Source organism: Nicotiana sylvestris, chromosome 4 (assembly GCF_000393655.2).
Source record: "Nicotiana sylvestris chromosome 4, ASM39365v2, whole genome shotgun sequence".
Lineage (NCBI taxonomy): Eukaryota > Viridiplantae > Streptophyta > Magnoliopsida > Solanales > Solanaceae > Nicotiana > Nicotiana sylvestris.
Genome location: NC_091060.1, coordinates 121,959,434 through 121,984,720, shown reverse-complemented (window position 1 = coordinate 121,984,720; position 25,287 = coordinate 121,959,434). Strand labels below are relative to the sequence as shown.

Here is a 25,287-nt window from a genome sequence, read left to right as displayed (position 1 = left end):
TGCCTTGATGGCAGGTTTTCTTCACGTATGTTAATTTCGTAATGCAGCAGATGTTATTCAGATTCATATCTTAGCGCATGCTTAGGGGTGTTTGACAGGTAGGATCAGGCACCCATCGCGGCCCATCGGTTTGGGTCATGAAAAAGTGGTATCAGAGCAGTTTTGTCCTAGGGTTGTCTATAGACCGTGTCTAGTAGAATCTTGTTTATGGGTGTGTCGTGCACCACACTTATAGACAGGAGACTACAAGACATATAGGATGTTATCCTCTCTTTTTATCTTAGATTGTGCAATATAAGCATTCATGTTCCTGATGATATGTTATGTTTTTAGCGATGCCTCCAAATACTACAGCCGCTAGCACGGGTTAGAAGGCTACGAAGGTGTTAGAAAGAGAGATAAGTTATATTATGGATTTAGACCCATCGGAGATCATGGGTTCTATTGAGGATGATCCATTCGAGGATCCATATGAGTCATCCATTCGAGTTGTTTAGACCACTCCGGCAGTAGATGGGGTGAGAGGAGTTCCGACCTCACCAAGGCCCTTAGTTTCACAGCCCGTTGATCAGGGTATGAGGGGAGTAGTGCATGCATTGGCACAGCCGGGATTCCATCAGGCTAAAAACTATGTCAAGGTATTTAAGGACACCAGCTCTTCTGAGGTTCCAGATAGTCCTCAGTCTTGGGAGTCCGTCAAGCAAGGTTCGTCGGCGTATGTTATGGTACGCAGAGGAAGAAGATAGTAGTTGGGCCAAGAGGAGGAAGGTAACTGATAAGGACATGAAGATTGCACTTCGAAGTGTGTCCGATCGAGGTTCTCATATAGGATGAGGCAAGGACCCTCTACTATAGACTTCCTCCAAGTGTCAGTTTTTGGTTGGTGAGTTCCACCTCTTCTTGAAATATTACCAAGTCAGGGTTTTAAATGTGCTTGGTTGTTTTATGAGGATGTAGGGAGCCTCGTCCCGACTTGTATATTTTATGGTTATGCCTACTTAGAGGTTTTGCAGACAGTACCATGTATATAGTTTTGGGTATGATATGTCTATGGCTTAGTCAACCCCTATGTATATAAACCTTTTTCTAAATTAGTTATGCGAGTTAAGTCTTAATATTGTTACTTATATATATATATATGGATGTCGTCTATATATATATATATATCCATAATGGCCTTGATAGGTTTGATAATAAACAAGGATAAGGTACGTGGTGTTCGGTTGGATAGAACTTGATATTATAATGGGTATGGATTGGTTGGCCTTTTGTTATGCTAACATCAAGTGTAGGTCAAGGAATATGGTTTAATTTCAGTCCCCAGAAGTGCCTGTTTTAGAATGGGAAGGTAATACGACACACCAAGAGGTAAATTTATCTCCTATCTCAAGGCAAAGAAGATGATCAATAAGGGTTGTATTTATCACTTAGTTCGGATTCAGGATATGGAAGTAGAGTCACCAACCATTCAGTCCATCCTAGTGGTTAATGAGTTTCCAGATGTTTTTTCTGATAAACTTTTGGGTCTTCCGCCAGAGCGAGAAATTGAGTTTGTCATCGACCTTCTACCAGATACTCATCCAATATCTATTCCCCCTCACCATAGAATGGCCCCCGCATAACTGAAAGATTTAAAGGAACAACTAAGGGATTTGTTTGAAAAAGATTTTATCATACCTAGTACGTTACCGTGGGGAGCACCTGTGTTGTTTGTGATAAAAAAGGATGGTTCATTACGAATGTGTATTGATTATAGGGAGTTGAATAAGGTAACGATCAAGAATAAGTACTCGCTCTCTAGGATTGATGATTTATTTAATTAGTTGCAAGGTGCCAAGTATTTTTCAAAGATAGACTTGAGGTCCGGGTACCATCAGGTAAGGGTGAAGGATGAAGATATTTCGAAGACAACATTCAGGACAAGATATGGGCACTTTTGAGTTTCGGGTTATGTCTTTCGGTCTGACCAATGCCCTAGTAGTATTCATGGATTTGATGAACCGTGTGTTCAGGATTTTTTTAGATCTGTTCGTAATTATATTTATTTACAATATATTGGTATATTCTCGTTCAGAGGCTGAGCATGCAAATCATCTACATATTGTGCTCAGAGTTCTACAGAAGGGAAGTTGTATGCAAAATTTTCTAAATATGAATTCTGGTTGAACTCTGTAGCTTTCCTTGGGCATATTATTTCGAGTAAAAACATCCGAGTGGATACACAAAAGACTGAGGTAGTGAAGACTTTTCCTAGACCCACAACACCGATGAAGGTTCGTAGCTTCTCCGTTTGGCAGGTTATTACAAGAAACTTGTAACGAAATTTTCTTCTCTTCTAAGAACCTTTGACCAAAGTAGTATGTGGTGTCTTGCTTGATGTTCCGGAATAACATAAGGAAATCTATGGTGCAAGCAGGTTGAATAAAGGTTGCGAATAAGTATAAATAGATATGTGTAGGTCGCAAGCTAAAGTATGATAGAGCGACAAGGTTTTAGGAAGACATGAGTAAGGATAAGAAAAGATGAGTGAAAAAGGTAACGAGAATGGATAAGTCCTTGGGAATAAGTTCATAAGAAAGATGATGATTTCTCTAAGTTACAGAAGGCTCAGTATATCCTGAAAGAACTCAAAGGAGTCTAAGACTAGTAACGTTTATAATAGATGAAATGTTGCCATAATAGTGGGATAGGGGCGCAATTGTAAGGGATAAAAGATGAAGTTTAGTTCTCTGAAGAGGGGAATTTCCTGAATTGTATAAGATTAGGATAACTATGTAAGTTCACTCAGAAGGGAACTAGGTTTCAATGGACCGACACTTGCGAATGGAGTTTTCCAGGCCTTAAAAGACAAATTAACTTTAGCACCGGTTCTAACGCTTCTACAGGGGATCGATGATTACGTTATCTATTTTGACGCTTCAGGCATTGGGTTGGGTTGTGTACTGATGCAACATGGTAAGGTTGTGGCATATGCTTCTAGACAACTAAGAGAGCACAAGAAAAAATACCCGACCCACGATTTAGAGTTAGCCGCGGTGATTCATGCACTAAAGAGGTGGAGGCACTACTTGTACGACATTCATGTTGATATCTATGCGAATCATAAGAGCCTCCAGTATATCTTCAAGAAAAAGGAATTGAATTCACATCAAAGAAGATGGTTGGAGCTACTTAAAGATTATGACGTTGATATTTCATACCATCCGGGGAAGGCGAACATAGTAGCCGACACCCTTAGCCGTAGATCTATGGGTAGCCTGTCGTATTTGCAGCCAGAAAAGAGGGGATAGCCCATGAGGTTCATCAGCTAGCTAGTCTTGGAGTTCGATTACTGGACTCAGGTGACGTTGGAATTACTCTTCAAAATACGGTAACATCCTCTTTAGTAACTGAAGTGAAGGAATGCCAGTACGAGGATCCTGTGTTAGTTCATTATAGGGATACCACCCTTCAGAAGGTGAAGACGTCATTTGAAATTACAGGAGATGGGGTCCTCAGATATCGAGGACGATTATGTGTGCCTAATATTACAGGGCTGTATCGGTAGGTTATGGGAGAAACTCATTATTCTCGTTATTCTATCCATCCAGGAGCAACAAAGATGTATCATAATATTAGGGAAGTGTATTGGTGGGACGAAATGAAAAAGGATATAGTAGAATTCGTTGCCCAGTGTCCTAACTGTCAGCAGGTTAAGATTGAGTATCAAAACCCGGTGGATTATTGCAGGCTATGGAGATTCCGACTTGGAAATGGGAAGTAATCAATATGGACTTCATCGTAGGCTTACCTCGTACCCAACGTAAGTTCGATTCGATATGGGTGATTGTTGATAGTCTTATAAAGTCAGCCCGTTTTCTGCATATTAGAACTACATATTCCTCAGAGGATTATGCGAGGCTTTATATCAAGGAGATAGTACAACTGCATGGTGTCCCTGTGTCTATCATCTCGGATAGAGGAGCTCAGTTTACAGCTAACTTCTGGAGGTCCTTCCAAAAAGGATTGGGGACTCAAGTAAGTCTTAATACATCATTTCATCCCTAGACAGATAGACAGGCTGAGCGTACTATTCAAAACTGAAGGATATGTTATGAGGTTTTGTAATAGACTTCAAAGGTAGCTAGGATGATCATCTGCCGCTTATTGAGTTCGTATATAATAATAATTACCATTCCAGTATTCAGATTGCTCCATACGAAGCTCTTTACGGATGGAAGTGTAGGTCACCTATAGGGTGATTTGATGTTGGAGAATCGGGATTACACGGGGCCAGACCTTGTTCAGCAAGCCATAGAAAAAATAAAGCTTATCCGGGATCGATTATTGATAGCTCAAAGTCATCACAAGTCATATTCTAACGTGCAGCGACGAGATTAAAAATTCGGGGTTGATGATTGGGTATTCTTAAAGGTGTCGCCTATGAAGGGTGTGATGAGGTTTAGCAAGAAAGGCAAACTTAGTCCACGGTATATTGGGCCTTATAAGATCATTCAAAAAGTGGGCAAAATAGCTTATGAGTTAGAATTGCCCTCGGAATTAGAGTCTGTCTATCCAATTTTTCACGTATTTATGTTACGGAAATACATTGGCGATCCTACCCGAGTGGTGCCCATGGATGATGTACAGATTACAGAGGACTTTTCATATGAGGAAATTCTGGTTTCCATCTTAGACCGACAAACCCGCAAGTTGCGGAATAAGGAGGTAGCCTCCGTGAAAGTACTTTGGAGAAACAACAATGTGGAAGAATTGACTTGGGAGGCCAAGGAAAACATGAAGTCTAGATATCCCTACATATTTCCTCCTCCAGAGAAGGGTCCGACTGAGACGTCGTAATCATAAGGTACGAGTATAAATTCTTGTGTTGGTTATTATCGTTGGTCATGTGAGGCCATTGTCGTTATTCATAATCATGGTCCTGTGTGTCGTTGGGTTATTAAGCTTCTACAGGGAGAGTTGGTAGTAGTTTTGTTAGAAAGGTGACCCTGCCAAAGTTGTACAGAACACGAGGAGTTGAACATTTGAGGACGAATGTTTCTAAGGGGGGAAGGATGTTACATCTCGTGTTTTCGTACGTTAAAATTTTGTTTTCAGTTAACCGACGTAGACTCGGGGACGAGATCATCTTAACGTTAACGTATTTACGCTATTTATAACAAGCGATAAATAATGGGTTATGAAGGATAAAGGGGTACACGGATTAAAGAAAACGAGTTTCATTGAAAGTGGCCAATTTGGAATAAAATACGGGTCGAGTGATAATACCCGATAATTATGAACTAGTACCATGCAAGGTACCATATAACCACGGTAGTATAATATATAAAGTATATATGAAGTATTTAAAAAAATAAAATTTTAAGTAATTTGTGATAATTTTTAAATTATGCGGGTCATTAATTAATTACCGGGTAACAGAACATTACCCAGTTAACTAATAAGTGGATAAATAATTAATAAATTAACCTCCCCCACGTGGCAAGAAGCTACAAAGCCTAGAAAGTGACTAAGTAGTCACAATTCTAGGTGGCTACTTAATAATGACTTAAAGTCTTAGAAAGACTTATACAAACTTATCCAAATCTGTCTTTAGATTCATTTTAATGTCTTTAGCCTCATTTAATGCCTTTGGCTTCATTTTCATTACTTTGGCATTGAAAGCAGAAATATTCCATTTCAAATAACTAAAGCTTCATTTGAAGCAATTTTGTCCAAACAAATTCAACCCCTTAGAAAATTTCGATAGAAATTTCAAAAGTTGGGAATAGAAGCCACTTACGTTGGAACAAGTTTTAAGTTTAAATCCATTCTTTAGATCAAAAACATTCAAAGCAGAACAATCCATCCAAGATTTCAAGGAATTCAAATGTAATTTCATTCATATTTCGTAGAAGCAGATTCGTTCAAATAATTCAAGAAACAAGTATATTAAGGTTCTCCCTTCTTTCTTTTGGTATGGTCCAAATTATATTGAAAAAACGAGCAAACACACAGTTTCCATAAATTACTCTATTCATAGAATTATTAGGGGTGTCTATATTCTTGATTTCCCATAAAAATTATTATTATTTTCTGTTCATGGGTCTCAGAATAATACGCAATTGGAAAAGTTTATCCGAAAGGAATATTGAGATTTTTACGTATTTTTCATGCATTTCACTCATTTATACATGTGCATTGACCTATGACCAGATGAAATTATATACGCGTATATATGTAAATATATGTATATGGGATAAGGGAAAAGGTTACGGCGTTATATACGCACCACCACCTGATCAGCTGGTATATGTTGATGATGTTGCCCACAGTGGCCGAGATGATATGATGGGATGCCCTCAGTGGCTTGATGATATTATGTACACCCATACCTATGCATGGCACGATATTTATACGTACGTGCATGACATTATAAACGTTTCAGAATTTATAGAGTTATTCAGATATAAAGATATGTTTCCTTATTCCATGTTTCATCTATGTCTCTTATGTACTAATTTTCATGCCTTACATACTCAGTACATTTTTCGTACTGACGCCCTATTTCACAGGGCCTGCGTTTCATGCCCGCAAATACAGGTAGGCAAGTTGACGGTCCCCCTTCTTAGGATCCCTGATCCGCGAGAGTTGGCGTGCTCCATTTGATCCGGAGCTGCTTTTGATTTTGGTATGATACGTTTGTGTGTGTGTGTGTGTGTATATATATATATATATATATGTATATGGGTATGACATGGCTCAGTCCCATCTTTGTACAACTATGTTTCTATTAGAGGTCTGTAGACAGTATATCTAGTTGGGTTGTATGTGGCCTTGTTGGCTTTCAGTTTTGGATGTACAGTTGTCTATAGCAACCTTGTCGGCTCGCCCACTGTATTCTGCATGTATATGTACATATGCCTTGATGGTAGGTTTCCTTCACGTATGTTAATTTCGTAATGCAACAGATGTTATTCAGATTTATATCTTAGACACATGCTTAGGGGTGTTTGACATGTAGGACTCAGGCACCCGTCGCGGCCCATCGGTTTGGGTCGTGACAAAATGCTCCTACTAGAATAAGTCCTAGAAGGACAAAGTATATGATACACTTAAAGCGTATAGACAAATCAGTTTCAAATAAACTTCTTAATAAAGAAGATAAGCAACTGATCAAAATGATCATAATAAGGAGGCAAGTGATGTAGAAAGATCACATGACATAACACTTCATAAAATCTCAAGAGAGATTCAGGTACCTAAAAATATGAATGAAGATATCTTTATGTCATGTCTTTATGAAAAAAATATTGATACTGATAAAATATTTGTTGATGACATCTATGATAGCGCTAAGTATACATGAGGATCTTAAGTCTGTCGAATACAGACACAAAAATATTGGCCAAGTGGAAGAGACACAATTCAAATAGAATTTGTTTCATATGAAAGACATATAGTTTTGTCTATGATGTTCAAACACTTGAAAGCATAAAGTCAATGGTATGTGCAATCAGTTTTTGATATCTTATTTGGGTGGGGTTTGATCTTTTGCTGCTCCCATTGACCACAGAGGCATGCAAAAGAAAGCGCTGAATAATGATTCAATGACTGAAGAGGCTTTGACAAGACTTCGACATTCTCGCTTATGTTATTAAGACTCACTTGTCTTCCGGCTAGCATGACATGAAAACTTTATATGCATCTAAAGTCTATTTAAATGGCTTATATGACTTAACTTATATGACAACCCTTGAAGGATTCAAATCGCTTAAAGCATATACAATTCTTGATTCTGAAGTACCACATTTTAAGTGCAATTTGTGCACATATGTATCTTGCTATAACTATAAGCATGATAATATGATAGCGAGAATTTCTATGGAGATATTGAAAATTCCATTCCATGTCATTATATGAAGACATTACATATCTATCAAGAATGATGATTTCAAAGTGCAATATATTCATTCAAGTTAATATAACTGATTTGTTTATCAAATCTCTACTCAGGTACCTGAGAGGTACCACGGGAGATTGTTTGTGCTTTGGAGGATCTGATCCAATCTTGAAGGGCTATACAGATGCTGATATGGCAGGTGACATTGACAACAGAAAATCTACTACTGGATATTTATTTACATTTTCAGGGGGAGCTATATCATGGCAGTCTAAGTTGCAGAAGTGCGTTGCACTTTCAACAACTGAAGCAGAGTACATTGCCGCTACAGAAACTGGCAAGGAGATGATATGGCTCAAGCGATTCCTTCAAGAGCTTGGATTGCATCAGAAGGAGTATGTCGTCTATTGTGACAGTCAAAGTGCAATAGACCTTAGCAAGAACTCTATGTACCATGCAAGGACCAAACACATTGATGTGAGATATCATTGGATTCGAGAAATGGTAGATAATGAATCTCTAAAAGTCTTGAAGATTTCTACAAGTGAGAATCCCGCAGATATGCTGACCAAGGTGGTACCAAGGAACAAGTTCGAGCTATGCAAAGAACTTGTCGGCATGCACTCAAACTAGAAGACAGTGCTACCTCCTCTAGATGAATGAGACTGGAGGGGGAGATTGATGATGTCCATCTCATTGAAGAAGTATTAGGCATGTGCCTAATAAGAGTTTTCTTTGGTTTGGTAGCCAACCTTGTTGACTTGGTTTGGTTGGTAGCCAACCTTGTTGAATTTCTTTGGTTTGGTAGCCAACTTTGTTGAATTGTGAAAAGTGTGTGTAAATTGTCAAATATTGTAGGCTTTAGAGGTGAAGCTTTGGCTATAAAATGAGAGCTTCAACTCTCATTTCTTCACACCAACAAAGAGAGAAAGAAAGAGTGAGGTTTCACAGACAAGGTATAAGAAAATAGTCTGTGAGGAAAATAGAGAGTGAGCGATATTGTAGTGAGGTGGGAATATCAAAAGAGGGTTATTTCTTTTGAGTGTTGTAGTGGTCTTTGGAGTATTTATCTCCGACCTACAAAGTGTAAAATTCCTTACTATAGTGATATCAGTTGCTCCTCTCGGGGTCGTGGTTTTTTCCCTTATTCAGAAGGGTTTTCCACGTAAAAATCTTGGTGTCATTGTTACTCTTTTATTCTTGTTAATTACCGTATCTCGGTGCTACATTATTATTCCGCTTTATTACCGTGAATATTATTTTGGTAAGGGGTTTATTCCCAACAACTGGTATCAGAGCACAGGTTCTGCTCGTTCACTGAAATACTATTCACTGTCGGTAGTACTATACTTGGTGAAAAATAAAAATGTCCGGAGTAAAGTACGAGGTAGCAAAATTCAACGGAGATAACGGTTTCTCAACATGGCAAAGAAGGATGAGAGATCTGCTCATCCAACAAGGATTACACAAGGTTCTAGATGTTGATTCCAAAAAGCCTGATACCATGAAAGCTGAGGATTGGGCTGACTTGGATGAAAGAGCTGCTAGTGCAATTAGGTTGCACTTATCAGATGATGTGGTAAATAACATCATTGATGAAGACACTGCACGTGGAATTTGGACAAGGTTGGAAAGCCTATACATGTCCAAAACGCTGACAAATAAATTGTACCTGAAGAAGCAGTTATACGCCCTACACATGAGTGAAGGTACGAATTTTTTGTCACATTTAAATGTGTTTAACGGACTAATCACACAGCTTGCCAACCTCGGAGTGAAAATCGAGGAAGAAGATAAAGCCATCTTGCTATTGAACTCGTTGCCATCTTCGTACGATAATTTGGCAACAACCATCCTGCACGGTAAGACTACTATTGAGTTGAAAGATGTCACATCGGCTCTTCTACTCAATGAGAAGATGAGAAAGAAGCCTGAAAATCAAGGACAGGCTCTCATCACAGAAGGTAGAGGCAGGAGTTATCAAAGGAGTTCGAACAACTATGGTAGATCCGGAGCTCGTGGGAAGTCAAAGAACCGATCCAAATCAAGAGTCAGAAATTGCTACAACTGTAATCAACCAGGTCACTTCAAAAGAGATTGCCCAAATCCAAGGAAGGGCAAAGGTGAAACCAGTGGCCAGAAGAATGACGACAACACAGCCGCCATGGTGCAAAATAATGATAATGTTGTCCTCTTTATAAATGAGGAAGAGGAATGCATGCACCTGTCAGGTCCAGAGTCGGAATGGGTGGTTGACACAGCGGCATCTCACCATGCCACACCGGTAAGAGATCTTTTTTGCAGATATGTAGCAGGTGATTTCGGCACAGTGAAAATGGGTAACACAAGTTACTCAAAGATTGCGGGGATTGGTGACATTTGTATCAAGACAAATGTCGGATGCACATTGGTTCTAAAGGATGTGCGGCATGTACCTGATTTGCGGATGAACTTGATCTCGGGAATTGCTTTAGACCGAGATGGATACGAGAGTTATTTTGCAAATCAAAAGTGGAGACTCACTAAGGGATCATTGGTGATTGCAAAGGGAGTTGCTCGTGGCACGTTGTACAGGACAAATGCAGAAATATGCCAAGGTGAATTGAACGCGGCACAAGATGAGATTTCTGTAGATTTATGGCACAAAAGAATGGGTCATATGAGCGAGAAGGGATTGCAGATTCTTGCCAAGAAATCACTCATTTCTTATGCCAAAGGTACAACTGTAAAACCTTGTGACTACTGTTTATTTGGTAAGCAGCATAGAGTCTCATTTCAGACATCGTCTGAAAGAAAATTGAATATACTTGATTTAGTATATTCTGATGTTTGCGGCCCAATGGAAATTGAATCAATGGGCGGTAACAAATATTTTGTTACTTTTATTGATGATGCTTCACGAAAATTATGGGTTTATATTTTGAAAACCAAAGATCAGGTGTTTCAAGTTTTCCAGAAATTTCATGCTCTAGTAGAAAGGGAGACGGGTCGAAAGCTAAAGCGCCTCCGAAGTGACAATGGAGGTGAGTACACTTCAAGGGAATTTGAAGAGTATTGTTCAAGTCATGGGATCAGACATGAAAAGACAGTTCCTGGAACCCCACAACACAATGGTGTAGCCGAGAGGATGAACCGCACCATTGTAGAGAAGGTGAGAAGCATGCTCAGAATGGCTAAACTGCCTAAGTCATTCTGGGGTGAAGCAGTTCAGACAGCCTGTTACCTTATCAATAGGATTCCATCAGTTCCGTTGGCGTTTGAAATCCCAGAGAGAGTTTGGACCAACAAGGAGGTGTCCTACTCGCATCTGAAGGTGTTCGGTTGCAGAGCTTTTGCACATATACCAAAAGAGCAGAGAACAAAGCTGGATGATAAATATGTTCCCTGTATATTTATCGGATATGGAGATGAAGAGTTCGGGTACAGACTGTGGGATCCTGTAAAGATGAAGGTCATCAGAAGCAGAGATGTAGTCTTCCGAGAAAGTGAAGTTGGAACTGCTGCTGATATGTTAGAAAAGGCGAAGAATGGTATAATTCCTAACTTTGTTACTATTCCTTCTACTTCTAACAATCCCACAAGTGCAGAAAGTACAACCGACGAGGTTGCCGAGCAGGTGGAGCAACCTGGTGAGGTTATTGAGCAGGGGGAGCAACTTGATGAAGGTGTCGAGGAAGTGGAGCACCCCACTCAGGGAGAAGGACAACCTCAACCTCTGAGGAGATCAGAGAGGCCAAGGGTAGAGTCATGCAGGTACCCTTCCACAGAGTATGTCCTCATCAGTGATGAGGGGGAGCCAGAAAGTCTTAAGGAGGTGTTGTCCCATCCAGAAAAGAACCAGTGGATGAAAGCTATGCAAGAAGAGATGGAATCTCTACAGAAAAATGGCACATACAAGCTGGTTGAACTTCCAAAGGGTAAAAGACCACTCAAATGCAAATGGGTCTTTAAACTCAAGAAAGATGGAAATGGCAAGCTGGTCAGATACAAAGCTCGATTGGTGGTTAAAGGCTTCGAACAAAAGAAAGGTATTGATTTTGACGAAATTTTCTCACCTGTTGTCAAAATGACTTCTATTCGAACAATTTTGAGCTTAGCAACTAGCCTAGATCTTGAAGTGGAGCAGTTGGATGTGAAAACTGCATTTCTTCATGGAGATTTGGAAGAGGAGATTTATATGGAGCAGCCAGAAGGATTTGAAGTAGCTGGAAAGAAACACATGGTGTGCAAATTGAATAAGAGTCTTTATGGATTGAAGCAGGCACCAAGGCAGTGGTACATGAAGTTTGACTCATTCATGAAAAGTCAAACATACCTAAAGACCTATTCTGATCCATGTGTATACTTCAAAAGATTTTCTGAGAATAACTTTATTATATTGTTGTTGTATGTGGATGACATGTTAATTGTAGGAAAAGACAAGGGGTTGATAGCAAAGTTGAAAGGAGATCTGTCCAAGTCATTTGATATGAAGGACTTGGGCCCAGCACAACAAATTCTAGGGATGAAGATAGTTCGAGAGAGAACAAGTAGAAAGTTGTGGCTATCTCAGGAGAAGTACATTGAACGTGTACTAGAACGCTTCAACATGAAGAATGCTAAGCCAGTCAGCACACCTCTTGCTGGTCATCTAAAGTTGAGTAAAAAGATGTGTCCTACAACAGTGGAGGAGAAAGGGAACATGGCTAAATTTCCTTATTCTTCAGCAGTCGGAAGTTTGATGTATGCAATGGTATGTACTAGACCTGATATTGCTCACGCAGTTGGTGTTGTCAGCAGGTTTCTTGAAAATCCTGGAAAGGAACATTGGGAAGCAGTCAAGTGGATACTCAGGTACCTGAGAGGTACCACGGGAGATTGTTTGTGCTTTGGAGGATCTGATCCAATCTTGAAGGGCTATACAGATGCTGATATGGCAGGTGACATTGACAACAGAAAATCTACTACTGGATATTTATTTACATTTTCAGGGGGAGCTATATCATGGCAGTCTAAGTTGCAGAAGTGCGTTGCACTTTCAACAACTGAAGCAGAGTACATTGCCGCTACAGAAACTGGCAAGGAGATGATATGGCTCAAGCGATTCCTTCAAGAGCTTGGATTGCATCAGAAGGAGTATGTCGTCTATTGTGACAGTCAAAGTGCAATAGACCTTAGCAAGAACTCTATGTACCATGCAAGGACCAAACACATTGATGTGAGATATCATTGGATTCGAGAAATGGTAGATGATGAATCTCTAAAAGTCTTGAAGATTTCTACAAGTGAGAATCCCGCAGATATGCTGACCAAGGTTATTTGTTTACATTTTTAGGGGGAGCTATATCATGGCAGTCTAAGTTGCAAAAGTGCGTTGCACTTTCAACAACTGAAGCAGAGTACATTGCTGCTACAGAAACTGGCAAGGAGATGATATGGCTCAAGCGATTCCTTCAAGAGCTTGGATTGCATCAGAAGGAGTATGTCGTCTATTGTGACAGTCAAAGTGCAATAGACCTTAGCAAGAACTCTATGTACCATGCAAGGACCAAACACATTGATGTGAGATATCATTGGATTCGAGAAATGGTAGATGATGAATCTCTAAAAGTCTTGAAGATTTCTACAAATGAGAATCCCGCAGATATGCTGACCAAGGTGGTACCAAGGAACAAGTTCGAGCTATGCAAAGAACTTGTCGGCATGCATTCAAACTAGAAGACAGTGCTACCTCCTCTGGATGAATGAGACTGGAGGGGGAGATTGATGATGTCCATCTCATTGAAGAAGTATTAGGCATGTGCCTAATAAGAGTTTTCTTTGGTTTGGTAGCCAACCTTGTTGACTTGGTTTGGTTGGTAGCCAACCTTGTTGAATTTCTTTGGTTTGGTAGCCAACTTTGTTGAATTGTGAAAAGTGTGTGTAAATTGTCAAATATTGTAGGCTTTAGAGGTGAAGCTTTGGCTATAAAATGAGAGCTTCAACTCTCATTTCTTCACACCAACAAAGAGAGAAAGAAAGAGTGAGGTTTCACAGACAAGGTATAAGAAAATAGTCTGTGAGGAAAATACAGAGTGAGCGATATTGTAGTGAGGTGAGAATATCAAAAGAGGGTTATTTCTTTTGAGTGTTGTAGTGGTCTTTGGAGTATTTATCTCCGACCTACAAAGTGTAAAATTCCTTACTATAGTGATATCAGTTGCTCCTCTCGGGGTTATGGTTTTTTCCCTTATTCAGAAGGTTTTTCCACGTAAAAATCTTGGTGTCATTGTTACTCTTTTATTCTTGTTAATTACCGTATCTCGGTGCTACATTATTATTCCGCTTTATTACCGTGAATATTATTTTGGTAAGGGGCTTATTCCCATCAACATCAATGTTTGTATTGCGAATTTGCGAGGGAGCAAGTGCGTTTGATTTATTATCTCGTTCTCGTCCTAAAAAGATTTCAAATCTCGTTATTTGCTTAACAGAAGAAAAAAAGAATGCCATCTGAATGAATGAAGGTTCTTTGGACGTGGAGAAAACCAAGACGACGCCCATTTTCTAGAAAATTCCCAAAACCCTTTCTCCCCGTGAAATCATGGCTTCACGCAACAAGAAAAATGGCGATTCTAGTAGTAGTAACTTGGGATCAAAGAACGGAGTTGAAGAAACCCTAGACCATATCAGCCAGTTGCCGGACGCAATCCTGGTACAAATTCTCTCTCTTTTGCCGACGGAAGACGCCGTGGCATCGTGTGTTCTTTCAAAGAGGTGGCGTTATCTCTGGACTTCAATTTATAACTTCCTTTTCGTTGCTAGAAATTATAAGAAAGCAGAAAACTTCAGGCACTTTGTGGACCACGTTGTGACTCATTCCACTTGTTCCAAAATCAAAAAATTCCAACTCGATTTGATGTGCTTCTTTGGATGGGTTTTAGATTTGTAAATCAGCCAATGGCTCAGTTTTGCTGTGGAAAGAAAAGTGGAAAATCTTGTTTTCTACTCACCTGTTGATCTCACTTCCGTATTGCCTCTATCTATCTACAGTAGTTCGTCATTGATTGCATTGGAATTGACCCGCTGGGTGTTCGATAAAAGATGGGTTATAGTTTGGAACTCTCTAAAGAGCCTAAACCTGCACTTGATAGGGTTAGACGATGACAACATTGTGAACTTACTGTCAGGTTGTCCTGCTTTGGAAACGTTGGAGTTGAGATTATTCAGAGGTTTTCATCGTCTTGAAATTACTTCTTCAAATTTAAAGAAACTAATATTGACAGGCTATCTGAACTTGCGTGATGACGGAATTATGGAGTCTTTGGAAATTATTGCCCCACATCTTCAGCATATGGAGATTTCAGGAGATCTTGGACATTTCATGTGTAGGCTAGTAAATGTCTCCTCTTTGGTTACTGCTAGCCTCACTTTTGAGATTACGTGTATCGCTATGTTTGAAGACACTTGTGGTGATTATCATCAAGTTTCCAGAAACCTTGTTATGGACTATCTTGAAAAATTAAGTCATGTGACTCAGCTAAGAATTGGAAGTTGGTTAGCAGAGGTTTGTTTTTATGTCAAAAGACCTTATTCTCTATTTGATTTTGATTAGCAAAGTATTGCAGAATGTAAACCTGAGAAAGGGAAGAACCTTCAGAATCTCATACAATTATGAATTTTTTATACATGAAATTTTTAGTGAAAATAGTTTTTTTTGGTGAATAATTGAATGGAATCCTATCTACTTTCTGAAGTTGGATATTCCTTAAAGTGGTTAGATGGTTAGATTTGTCATAACACTACCTTTTTGTTGTGGATTACTTTTCCTATTGTTGCTTCTTTCTCTATCCTTTACTAATTCATTGGGATTATTTCTCCAGGTTGTGTTCATGTTGCAACTTGATGGATTGCCACTTCCAGAATTGAGATGCAAATGTCTAACGCTAGAGATGAATGTGACAAAGTATAACTTGTATGGAGTAGCTAGCCTTTTGCGGATCTCGCCTCTTTTGGAGACGCTAAACATACACTTGGGAGTTGAGGTCGATATTTCTCTCAATTTGTGCTCTTCTTTTTATATCCATTTTTTACTTTGAAGTTTTAACTTTTTAACACCCCCCCCCCCCCCAAACACACACACACAAAAAAAAAAGAGTGTAAGTGTTTTTAAGGAGAATGCAAATAAAACATTAATTATCATTAAGAATCTTTTGTCACACTATAAAGCTGTAAATTGATTGGTCAGGGTAATTGCTTTCTATCTGGTAAACGAGCTCAAGAAAGTAAAAGGATCGGTGACCAAACTTAACTGCTTGGTTTATGTACTGCTTGAGTATTTTTGATGTGAATTCGATATTGTGATCATTTACTGAGAACAAAGGTTCAAGATTTGTGGTTTTTGAAAATTGTTCCTTTATAAGACAATGCTACTGTGCAATCATTTTATTTTATCTTCTGTTCAATATTCCCATTAAGCTATAGACCTGCATTTGGTTCTGATTATATTTTTTGTTCCAGTTGATTAATTACCACTGCGGATTTGAGCTAAGCTATTTTGACAAAGGAGTAAATATCATTTTGCAGAATTGGATATCGAACATCGTGTTTCCCAGTCTTAAGAATGTTAAGATTGTTGGCTGCGGTGAGGAATGTTCGAACAACTGATATAATCTAAGCTTTTCGAACTTTCAAAATTTCTACTAAAGAATGCAGTACTTTTGGAGAAGTTTGTTATCGTGGCAAAGAGAAGAAGATGCTGCTATTGTTCAAAGCTCTGTGTCTTCCGATATTTTTGCCAACTTGCTAAGAAATTGTTAGACAGCCCAAGATCATCTAAGAATTTTGTGATTACTTACGAAGAGGCTGCTTAGCGGGACTAGACTGGAAGTGGTTTTGTATTGGAATTCTAAAAATGTTACCTTATATTGTTTCTTTTGATTTACTGCAGATGTAACTTTGAACTTGTGGCATACCAAATGTTGTGGATGCTTGAATTCTCACGAAGCCTTTGTTTGTTGCACTCTAAACATTGCATATGTACTTGGAATTTTCATTCAACTTTTTTCTGGAACTGTTAAGATCGGCAAACCTACAAGGCACATGTTTTCTGATAATTAAGCTCATGAAATGCTGTATTTTGCTTCCTTTGCCTATAGCATCAAGATTCTATAACAGGGAAAAGGTTCTCTTTTCGGCCTTTTTCTTGGAAAGAGGAGTTTCTACTTTTTTATTTTTCATTTGGATAATTTTGGAAATCTCCTAGGGACAGTGGCATACGATGGATAATAGGCTCACCCCTATACCCTTCTCTACTTAAGTACCAGACTTTTGTCTGCAGCACAGTTAATCTAATGATCCATACACCTTGCGAAACATTGATTGATATGTGCTCTGTTATTTGCACATTAGCTGTTCTAGCCAGATCGTTAGAGGAGCTATAATTTCATCTTCTAGTTTTTTATTTTCTTCCACTATTTTTTCTGAGATTTCACGCTCCTGCAAAGCCAATTGCCTGAGGAAGTGGGTACTGATTTTACTTCTGCTGATAAACTTATCTATTGGGACAAGGTCACCAAAGCGAGGTATATCTTATTTAAATCAAAGCCCATTTTCTGTAGAAGAATTGTTGATTTGAAACTTCTAAAGAAAAATGGGTGTTTTGACAGTGTATGAGAGTGTCAATTCTCATTTTAAGAATATGAATTTGGTACAAGAGAAAAGAAAATGGATCAAGAAAGTTGATTCAGAATCAGTGCCTACAGCCTATCATGTTCCATCACTTGATGAACAATTTACTGAGATGTTAACCCAAGAGAACTTTAAGCCATTTTGATTTGTCGTAGCACTATCTTTTTGTTATGGATTACTTTTCCTTTGATGTTGCTTCATTCTCTATACTTCACTAACTTCATTTGAATTATTTCACCAGGTCATGTTCATTTTGCAAGTCATCCCCAAGAAAGGGAGCTTCAAGTACCTGAGTCGATTATATAAGCGATGGAGATATTGACGAGGATGTTACGCATCATATAGGAGTGGGGTGGATGAAATGGAGGCTAGGGTCTGGTGTCCTGTGTGACAGGAATGGGCCTCTGGAACTTAAAGGAAAGTTCTATAGAGCGGTGGTTAGGCCGGCTATGTTGTATGGTGCAGAGTGTTGGCCAGCCAAAAATTCTCATACCCAGAAGATGAAAGTTGCAAAGATGAGAATGCTGAGATGGATGTGCGGGCACACTAGGCTGGATAAGATTAGGAATAAAGATATTCAGGTGAAGGTGGACGTGGCTCCCACGGAAGACAAAGATGCGGGAAGCTATGCTTAGATGGTTCGGGCACGTGAGGAGGAGAAGCCTGGATGCACCGGTAAGGAGGTGTGAACGGCTGGCCTTGACGGGTATGAGAAGAGGTAGAGGGCGGCCTAAGAAATATTGGGAAGAGGTGATCAGGCAGGACATGGTGCAGATGCAGATTTTCGAGTACATGGCCCTTGATAGGAAGTTGTGGAGTCGAGCATTAGGGTTGTAGATTAGGAGATAGGAGACTAGTATGATAGTGTTTTGTTTTAGGCTGCTAGTGGCTCCAGTTATGTTCTTAATACTTCATTAGGGTCGTAGGCTAGGCTGTAGTATGTTTAGTGACCCTTTGTGTACATATTATTCCCTTGGGTCTGTAGTACTGTGCCTTTGTTATTGTAGTGTTATTACTCTGCTCTTTATTTTTTGGTTATTGCGTTGCTGGTGTTATCTTTCTGGATTCCTTTGCTGTTACTGATACACTGTCTCTTTCTTTCTTGTGTCGAGGGTCCACCGGAAACAGCCTCTCTACTCCTCCGGATTAGGGGTAAGGTCTGCGTACATACTATCCTCGCCAGACCCCACCTATGGAATCTCACCGGGTTGTTGTTGTTATTGTTGTTGTCGTCGTGTTCATTTTGCAACTCGAAGGAGTACCGCTTCCAGTATTGAGATGCAAATGTCTAACACCAAAGATGCATGGAACAAGCAATACTTTGTATGGAATAGCTAGCCTTTTGGGGGCGGCGCCTCTTTTGGAGACACTGAATATACACTTGGGAGAGAGGTCATTACTTCTATCAATGTATGCTCTTCCTTTTACATCCAATTTTATACTTTGAAGTTTTAACCCCCCCCCCCCCCCCCTCCCCAAAAAAAAATTACGGAAGTGATTTTAAGGAGAATGCAAATAAAGCATTAATATCATTAAGAATATTTTGTCACTGTATGGCTAAAAATTAATGAATTGTCAAGAAGTCTCCTGTTATTGCCCAACTCTCCTGTTACGAAATTATCCACAATTACATGAATCATTGTTCAAGAGAACTCTAATGAATTTTTCAAGAAGTTTTTCAATTTGATCCCTCTAAATAGTCTTCGGACACAATGAATACTAATACAATATGAATTTAATTGAAAATATGTTTAGAAGTTCCCCAAATTTCTGTGTTAATTTGTTTAGTAATGTAAAAGGATGGGGGATTTAATTTATTTATTTAAGAGGACAAAAGAATGGGAAAAAGCAACGGAACAGGAAACGTGTGAACGCCCCTTCGGTAGAGAAGGGAAAAGACCACCGGAAAATTATCCAAAACCCTAAAGCCTTTCTGCACCAAAATCCTATGGCTCCCGACCAACATACTCCATCGTCAAAGAAACAGAAAGTGAGAGCCACCGGAGCTGAAAAAACAAATAGAAAACAAAAAGAAGAGAGTCGCCGGAGTTGAAGAAACCCTAGACGACCGAATCGGTCAGTTGCCAGACTCACTCCTCATTCAAATTCTCTCTCTTCTGCCAACTAAGGATGCCTTCACTACATGTGTTCTCTCGAAAAGGTGGCAGTATCTATGGACTTCAGTTGATCACTTCATTTTCAGGTGTGAAAAGGAATCGCAAGCAGAAAACTTCATTTCCTTTGTGGATTATGCATTAGCTCATTCTACTTGTTCCAAAATAAAAAAATTCCAACTGAATTTCACTTACCTGTCTCAATACGAGTCCCCATGGCTTCCTAAGGCTGTTAAAAGAAAGTTCCCAATCAGCCGATGGCTTAGTACCGCAGTTGAAAAACATGTCGAAGATGTTGTATTGTGGTCAGATTGCAGTGAGAAAGATAACATCGACTTGCCTCAGTCTATCTGCATTTGTTCCTCATTGATAACATTGTATCTGAGCTGCTGTTTTTTTTATGAAAAATTTGTCATAGAGTGGAAGTCTCTAAAGAGCCTAAAGTTGAAATATATTACGTTAGATGATGCTGATATTGTGAACATACTGTCAGGTTCTCCTGCTTTGGAAACTCTGGAATTTTCTAATGTCGAGGGTTTCCGTCGACTGGAAATTAATTCTTCAAACTTAAAGAGACTCAAGTTCAAAGAATATTGGTTGCCAAATGATGGCGATGATCATTCTCTGGAAATTGTTGCTCCGTATATTCAGCATTTGGAGATCTCCAAAAATCTGGATGATCTCAAGTGTCGGCTAGTAAATGTAGCCTCCGTGGTCCATGCTAGGCTTACTTTCCGAATTACTTGTTCAGAATATTCTAGTGACAGTTGTCCTGATGATCATCAAGTTATTAAGACACTAGTCCAAGAATATTTTCAAAAGTTGAGTTGCGCAACGGAGTTAACAATCGGAACTTGGTTCACGGAGGTTTGTATTTAAGTCAAAAGAACTTTATTTCCTTTATTTGATTATAGATATCATAAAGAGAATAGCATTTAGAATATAATACAATTTAGAACTTTTACACATTTTCTGATAGTAGAGACTTCCCCTAGGGCAGTGACGCACGGTTGGAAAGTCAGTGGATAATGGGCCCACCGCTCTACCCTTCTCCGGTTAAATACCAAGTTTTTGCCCAAGAACTTTTACACATTATTATACAAAGGCTACTGGTTTAAGTACAAAACTCTTGTGACTTTTTGCAATTGCAATCTTTCTGTCAACTTTCTAAAGTGGTGTATTTCTTTTATTATTCAGCTAATGTGTTATATTTGTCATACCATTATGTGTTCACTTTGTTTCTCTATCCTTTACTAGTTTCATTGGGATTACTGCATCAGGTCATGTTGACGTTTGAAGGGGGGCTGCTGCTTCCAGAATTGAAATGCAAATGTCTAACTTTAGATTTGCATATCACAAAGTTTTATTCCTATGGAGCAGCTATCCTGTTGCAAGCCTCGCCTCATGTGGAGACACTTAACATAACTATGGCAACTATTGATGTAACTTCCTGCAACTTTTTGCTCATCTTTTTTTTCACATTCATTATATGAAGTTTTAACGTCCCCCTTCCCCACGCTGAATGGTTTTCTTAAGGAGATGTAAATATATCCTTAATCATCAGTAAGAAACGTTTTTCACTAGAAAATATCGTTTTAATATGACTAGTTTTGTGGTTAATGGGCTCTGATGGGAAAAAGATTGCTGGCAAACACAACTTCTTTCATTCTTAGCTTGGTTCACCTATTCCAAGAGTCATCCTAGAGGAACAGTTGTCATAATCATTTGCCCAGAACCATTAAAGATTGATCGGTTCGGAAATTGTTCTGTACCAGACACTTCTACTGTGAAATCATTGTATTGTGACTTTCGTGCAATAAGATTTTCATTTGACTTTAACACATGCATTTGATCTTGACTATATTCTTTCTCTAGTTGGATTTTTCCCGATGCAAAGTTGAGTTAGGATATTTGGCAAAAGGAGGCGATATTCATTTGCTGTCGAGCTTTGGGTTTCCCAACCTCAAGAATGTTAAGGTTGTCAGTTCTTCAGGGACGTGTTTGCAGGGGCATCTTGTATGGGATTATGATGAACTTTTCAAACTTTCAGAATTTATACTAAAGAATGCAATGGGTCTGGAAAAGTTCGTTCTCATATCAAGAAGAAGAATGTGCAAGAGATGCTCAATGAACTGTGCGTCTCAATATTTATTTCGATTGGCTGAGAAATTGGTAGGTTGCCCAAGGTCCTCTGCAAATTCTATGATTATTTGCCAGGAAGGAGCTTTCCATGACTAGATGAAAAGTAGTTTTCAGTTGCAGTATACCAGAAATGTTACCTTATATTTAGTTTTGATTTACTGCTGGTAATTTCTTGAACTTTTCTATGTAACTGATAACTATTTGTTCCTGTTATCTTGCCCTTATGACATGCCAAATGTTATCGTTGCTTGGTTTCTGATGAAGCTTTTTTTGTTGCATTCAAGATGTTATGTATGTGTTTCAGAATTTCTAGGCAGGCACAAGTTTTTCTGCAGGCAGCTTTCATGGAGTATGCTTTATGCCCTCGTCTCCATTCTCTAAAGCCGAAAAGCATATTGCACAGTTGAAGTGAACTTTAGTCAGAATACCCCATAATCTTCTTCTTCTGAAACAAATCTAAACCTCTTCTTGTTTAATATTTCCTTGTTGTAATTTGTTATATATCTATATGAGCTCCTGGCAACAATAGTAGCCACTAGCCAGTATCGTGAACCTTAATTTTTGAACAAGTCATTAATAAAACAAATGGAATGTAATCCGTCGAAAATAGAGAAACATCTAACCAGCAGAGATGCTTTTTTCATTTGAGGTACTAATAAGCAGAAGAGATGTCATATATTATACTCACGGTCATTGTTCAAAGTCAGTATTTTAACCTCTTTGAAGTTAGTCCGCCATGGGATTGATGATAAGGGTTTTGGTGCTCGCAAGTATCTCGAATGAATATATGAGGATCTTGTTATAAAGTTTTATGCAATATTAAAGGTATCAGAGGATGGAGTTTTTGAAACTTCGATTCAGGTTAGAAGATTGGTCATTGATGAGGAAAAGTTTGATGAAGTCATTGCAACCAAGCTTGTTAGGGATTCTGTGTTCTTCAAAAATGTTTGGCCAAAAGATTGCAGAGTTTAGTTTGATATATAGGTTAGAACTCAACTTAGTGAGGTTGTCAAGAAACTGGAAAATAGAATGAATGCACATGTAATGTCGTTTGAACAGAGTGTTGCTGCTTGAAAATTATTTTGGTGTGTGAGAAGGATCTGTGATTACAAAGTTAAATTTTGATGGAAAAGTTGCTGGGAAAATTAGATCCAATTGAAATCAAGTGCGGAATTGGTCTGGCCAACTTGTAGAGAGCTCCCTCTGAAGAAGAGCATGTTAAAGGGCAGCCCGGTCGTGTTTATGTAGGATTCGGGAAGGGTCACACCCTAAGGGATGTGATGTAGACGACTTACTCTAATGCAAACATTAATGGTTGCTTCCACAACTCGAACTCGTGACCTATAGATCCCATGGAGACAACTTTACTATTGCTCCAAGAGAGGAGTCTGTTATGTGAAGGATTTCATGTGTTCGAAAAAGAATCTCGGGTCCTCTAGAATGAAAACATTTTAAGTAAATCAATTCCCCAATGTTTATACAGCGCGATGGTGCAGGTGCATTTGATGTATCATCTCGCTTTCCATAGGAAAAAAGGGCTCAAAACTCTTTACAAATTGAATACAAGAAAATGAACCGGTAAAAATCTCTTATGTTTTATTTTTAAATATAAAAATAAGAAAATTTAACATAAAATTCAAAAAGAATTTATCACGGGTCACAAATCTAATTGACATGTTTTGTACTAAAGACATATTTTGATGTTGTTCATTAGTACTTAATAGGAAAAAATGCCATGAATAAAAGGATTGTTTTGTTGCGGAAACCAAATGTATATAGTGTGAATAAGTCACAACTATTATACTAAAAATTATGACAGCCACCAAATAATAAATAAGACAATAAAGCAACAATAAAGGAACACCAAAATTTACGAGGCTCGGCTAATTTTGCCTACTCCTCGGACACAACCAATATTTTATTCCACTCCAAAAATACAAGTAAAATAATACTAAAGAGAGAAGATACAAATGTTTTAAGAAGATAAGAAGGCAAATGAGAGGTGTGTGTAAATCCTAAACATTAAGCCTCCTTTTATAGGAAAAAAATCCCAACCAATTTGGTCTTCCACCGATGTGGGAGTTTTGGCATTCAACAAATCTCCACCTTGGCAAAATTCCACATCTTCAATTTTCTCTTAATAACAAATGTTGGTTATGTCTTCATCTTCAATCTTCAGTGTTCAACAATGTTGATCAAATCCAAACAATGTTGAAACTTGATCGCAGTCACCACCTTTGTCAGCATATCAGCAGGATTCTCTGTAGTAGGAATTTTCTTTACCGTGACTCCACCTTCTTCTATGATTTCTCGTACGAAATGATACCGAACATCAATGTGCTTCGTCCTTGTATGATAAACTTGGTTCTTCACTAATTGAATAGCACTTTGACTATCACAAAAAATTGTGATACCTTTTTGTTCAACACCAAGCTCCTTTAGCAATCCTTGAAGCCAAATTGCCTCCTTCACAGCCTCTGTAATAGCCATGTACTCTGCCTCTGTTGTAGACAAAGCAACTGTTGACTGCAAAGTAGACTTCCAACTAACTGGTGCCTTTGCAAAAGTAAACACATAACCAGTAGTTGATCTTCGTTTGTCCAGATCACCCGCAAAATCTGAGTCACAATATCCAACTACAGACTGATTGTCTTCCTGCTCAAAAACTAACCCGACATCTACAGTATTATGAATATACCGTAGAATCCACTTCACAGCTTGCCAATGCTCCTTCCCTGGATTGTGCATATATCTGCTAATAACTCCAACAGCTTGTGAAATGTCAGGCCTTGTGCAAACCATTGCATACATCAAGCTACCAACAGCATTTGCGTATGGTACCTTTGACATATACTCTCGTTCAGCTTCATCCATTGGCGACATAGTAGTACTTAGCTTAAAATGGGAAGCAAGTGGAGTACTAACTGGCTTAGTCTTGTCATCTATGCCAAAACGTTGAAGTACTCTCTTCAAATATTCCTTTTGAGATAAACAGAGTTTCTTTGAACGTCTATCTCTAATTATCTCCATGCCAAGAATTTTCTTTGCCTCACCCAAATCCTTCATCTCGAACTCCTTCTTCAGTTGAATCTTCAACTTATCAATTTCTTCCGAATTCTTGGAAGCTATCAACATATCATCAACATATAGGAGAAGATATACAAAGGAACCATCTTTAAGCTTGTGCAAATACACACAATGATCGTATTTGCTTCTCTTGTACCCTTGCCGCAACATAAACTCGTCAAATCGCTTGTACCATTGTCTAGAAGATTGTTTCAATCCGTACAATGATTTTTCAAGTTTGCACACCATATTTTCTTTTCCAGCAACTTTGAATCCTTCTGGCTGAGTCATGTAGATTTCCTCCTCCAAGTTTCCATGTAAAAATGCAGTTTTTACATCCATCTGAACTAGTTCCAAATCCAATTGTGCTACCAAAGCCAACATAATTCTAATGGAGGAATGTTTTACAACTTGAGAAAATACTTCATTGTAATC

At 38.7% G+C, this 25,287-nt stretch overlaps 2 protein-coding genes across 2 annotated transcripts; both read left to right on the top strand.

Moving 5' to 3' along the window:
• The first annotated feature begins 14,444 nt into the window (after positions 1-14,444).
• LOC104218804 (F-box/LRR-repeat protein At3g03360-like) lies at positions 14,445-18,573 on the top strand. The gene is made up of 4 exons (XM_070173447.1): positions 14,445-14,692; positions 14,792-15,407; positions 15,724-15,885; positions 16,361-18,573. The coding sequence occupies exons 1-4, from the start codon at positions 14,445-14,447 to the stop codon at positions 16,505-16,507; spliced, it is 1,173 nt and encodes a 390-aa protein (XP_070029548.1). The 3' UTR covers positions 16,508-18,573.
• Positions 18,574-19,654: 1,081 nt separating this feature from the next.
• LOC104218805 (probable F-box protein At1g60180) lies at positions 19,655-22,032 on the top strand. Its single transcript, XM_070172219.1, has 4 exons — positions 19,655-19,733; positions 20,138-20,511; positions 20,925-21,086; positions 21,520-22,032. Exons 1-4 carry the CDS (start codon positions 19,661-19,663, stop codon positions 21,880-21,882), a joined length of 972 nt encoding a protein of 323 aa, XP_070028320.1. The 5' UTR covers positions 19,655-19,660; the 3' UTR covers positions 21,883-22,032.
• Positions 22,033-25,287: the final 3,255 nt, after the last annotated feature.

Bases quoted from the DNA above. Each gene is read 5' to 3' on its own strand.
- LOC104218804 (XM_070173447.1), top strand. From the start codon at position 14,445: ATGGCTTCACGCAACAAGAAAAATGGCGATTCTAGTAGTAGTAACTTG. The intron at 14,693-14,791 runs GCACTTTGTGGA...TTTAGATTTGTA, and splicing joins AAGAAAGCAGAAAACTTCAG to AATCAGCCAATGGCTCAGTT. The intron at 15,408-15,723 runs GTTTGTTTTTAT...TTATTTCTCCAG, and splicing joins TTGGAAGTTGGTTAGCAGAG to GTTGTGTTCATGTTGCAACT.
- LOC104218805 (XM_070172219.1), top strand. From the start codon at position 19,661: ATGCCTTCACTACATGTGTTCTCTCGAAAAGGTGGCAGTATCTATGGA. The intron at 19,734-20,137 runs GTGTGAAAAGGA...ACATACTGTCAG, and splicing joins GTTGATCACTTCATTTTCAG to GTTCTCCTGCTTTGGAAACT. The intron at 21,087-21,519 runs GTAACTTCCTGC...TTCTTTCTCTAG, and splicing joins TAACTATGGCAACTATTGAT to TTGGATTTTTCCCGATGCAA.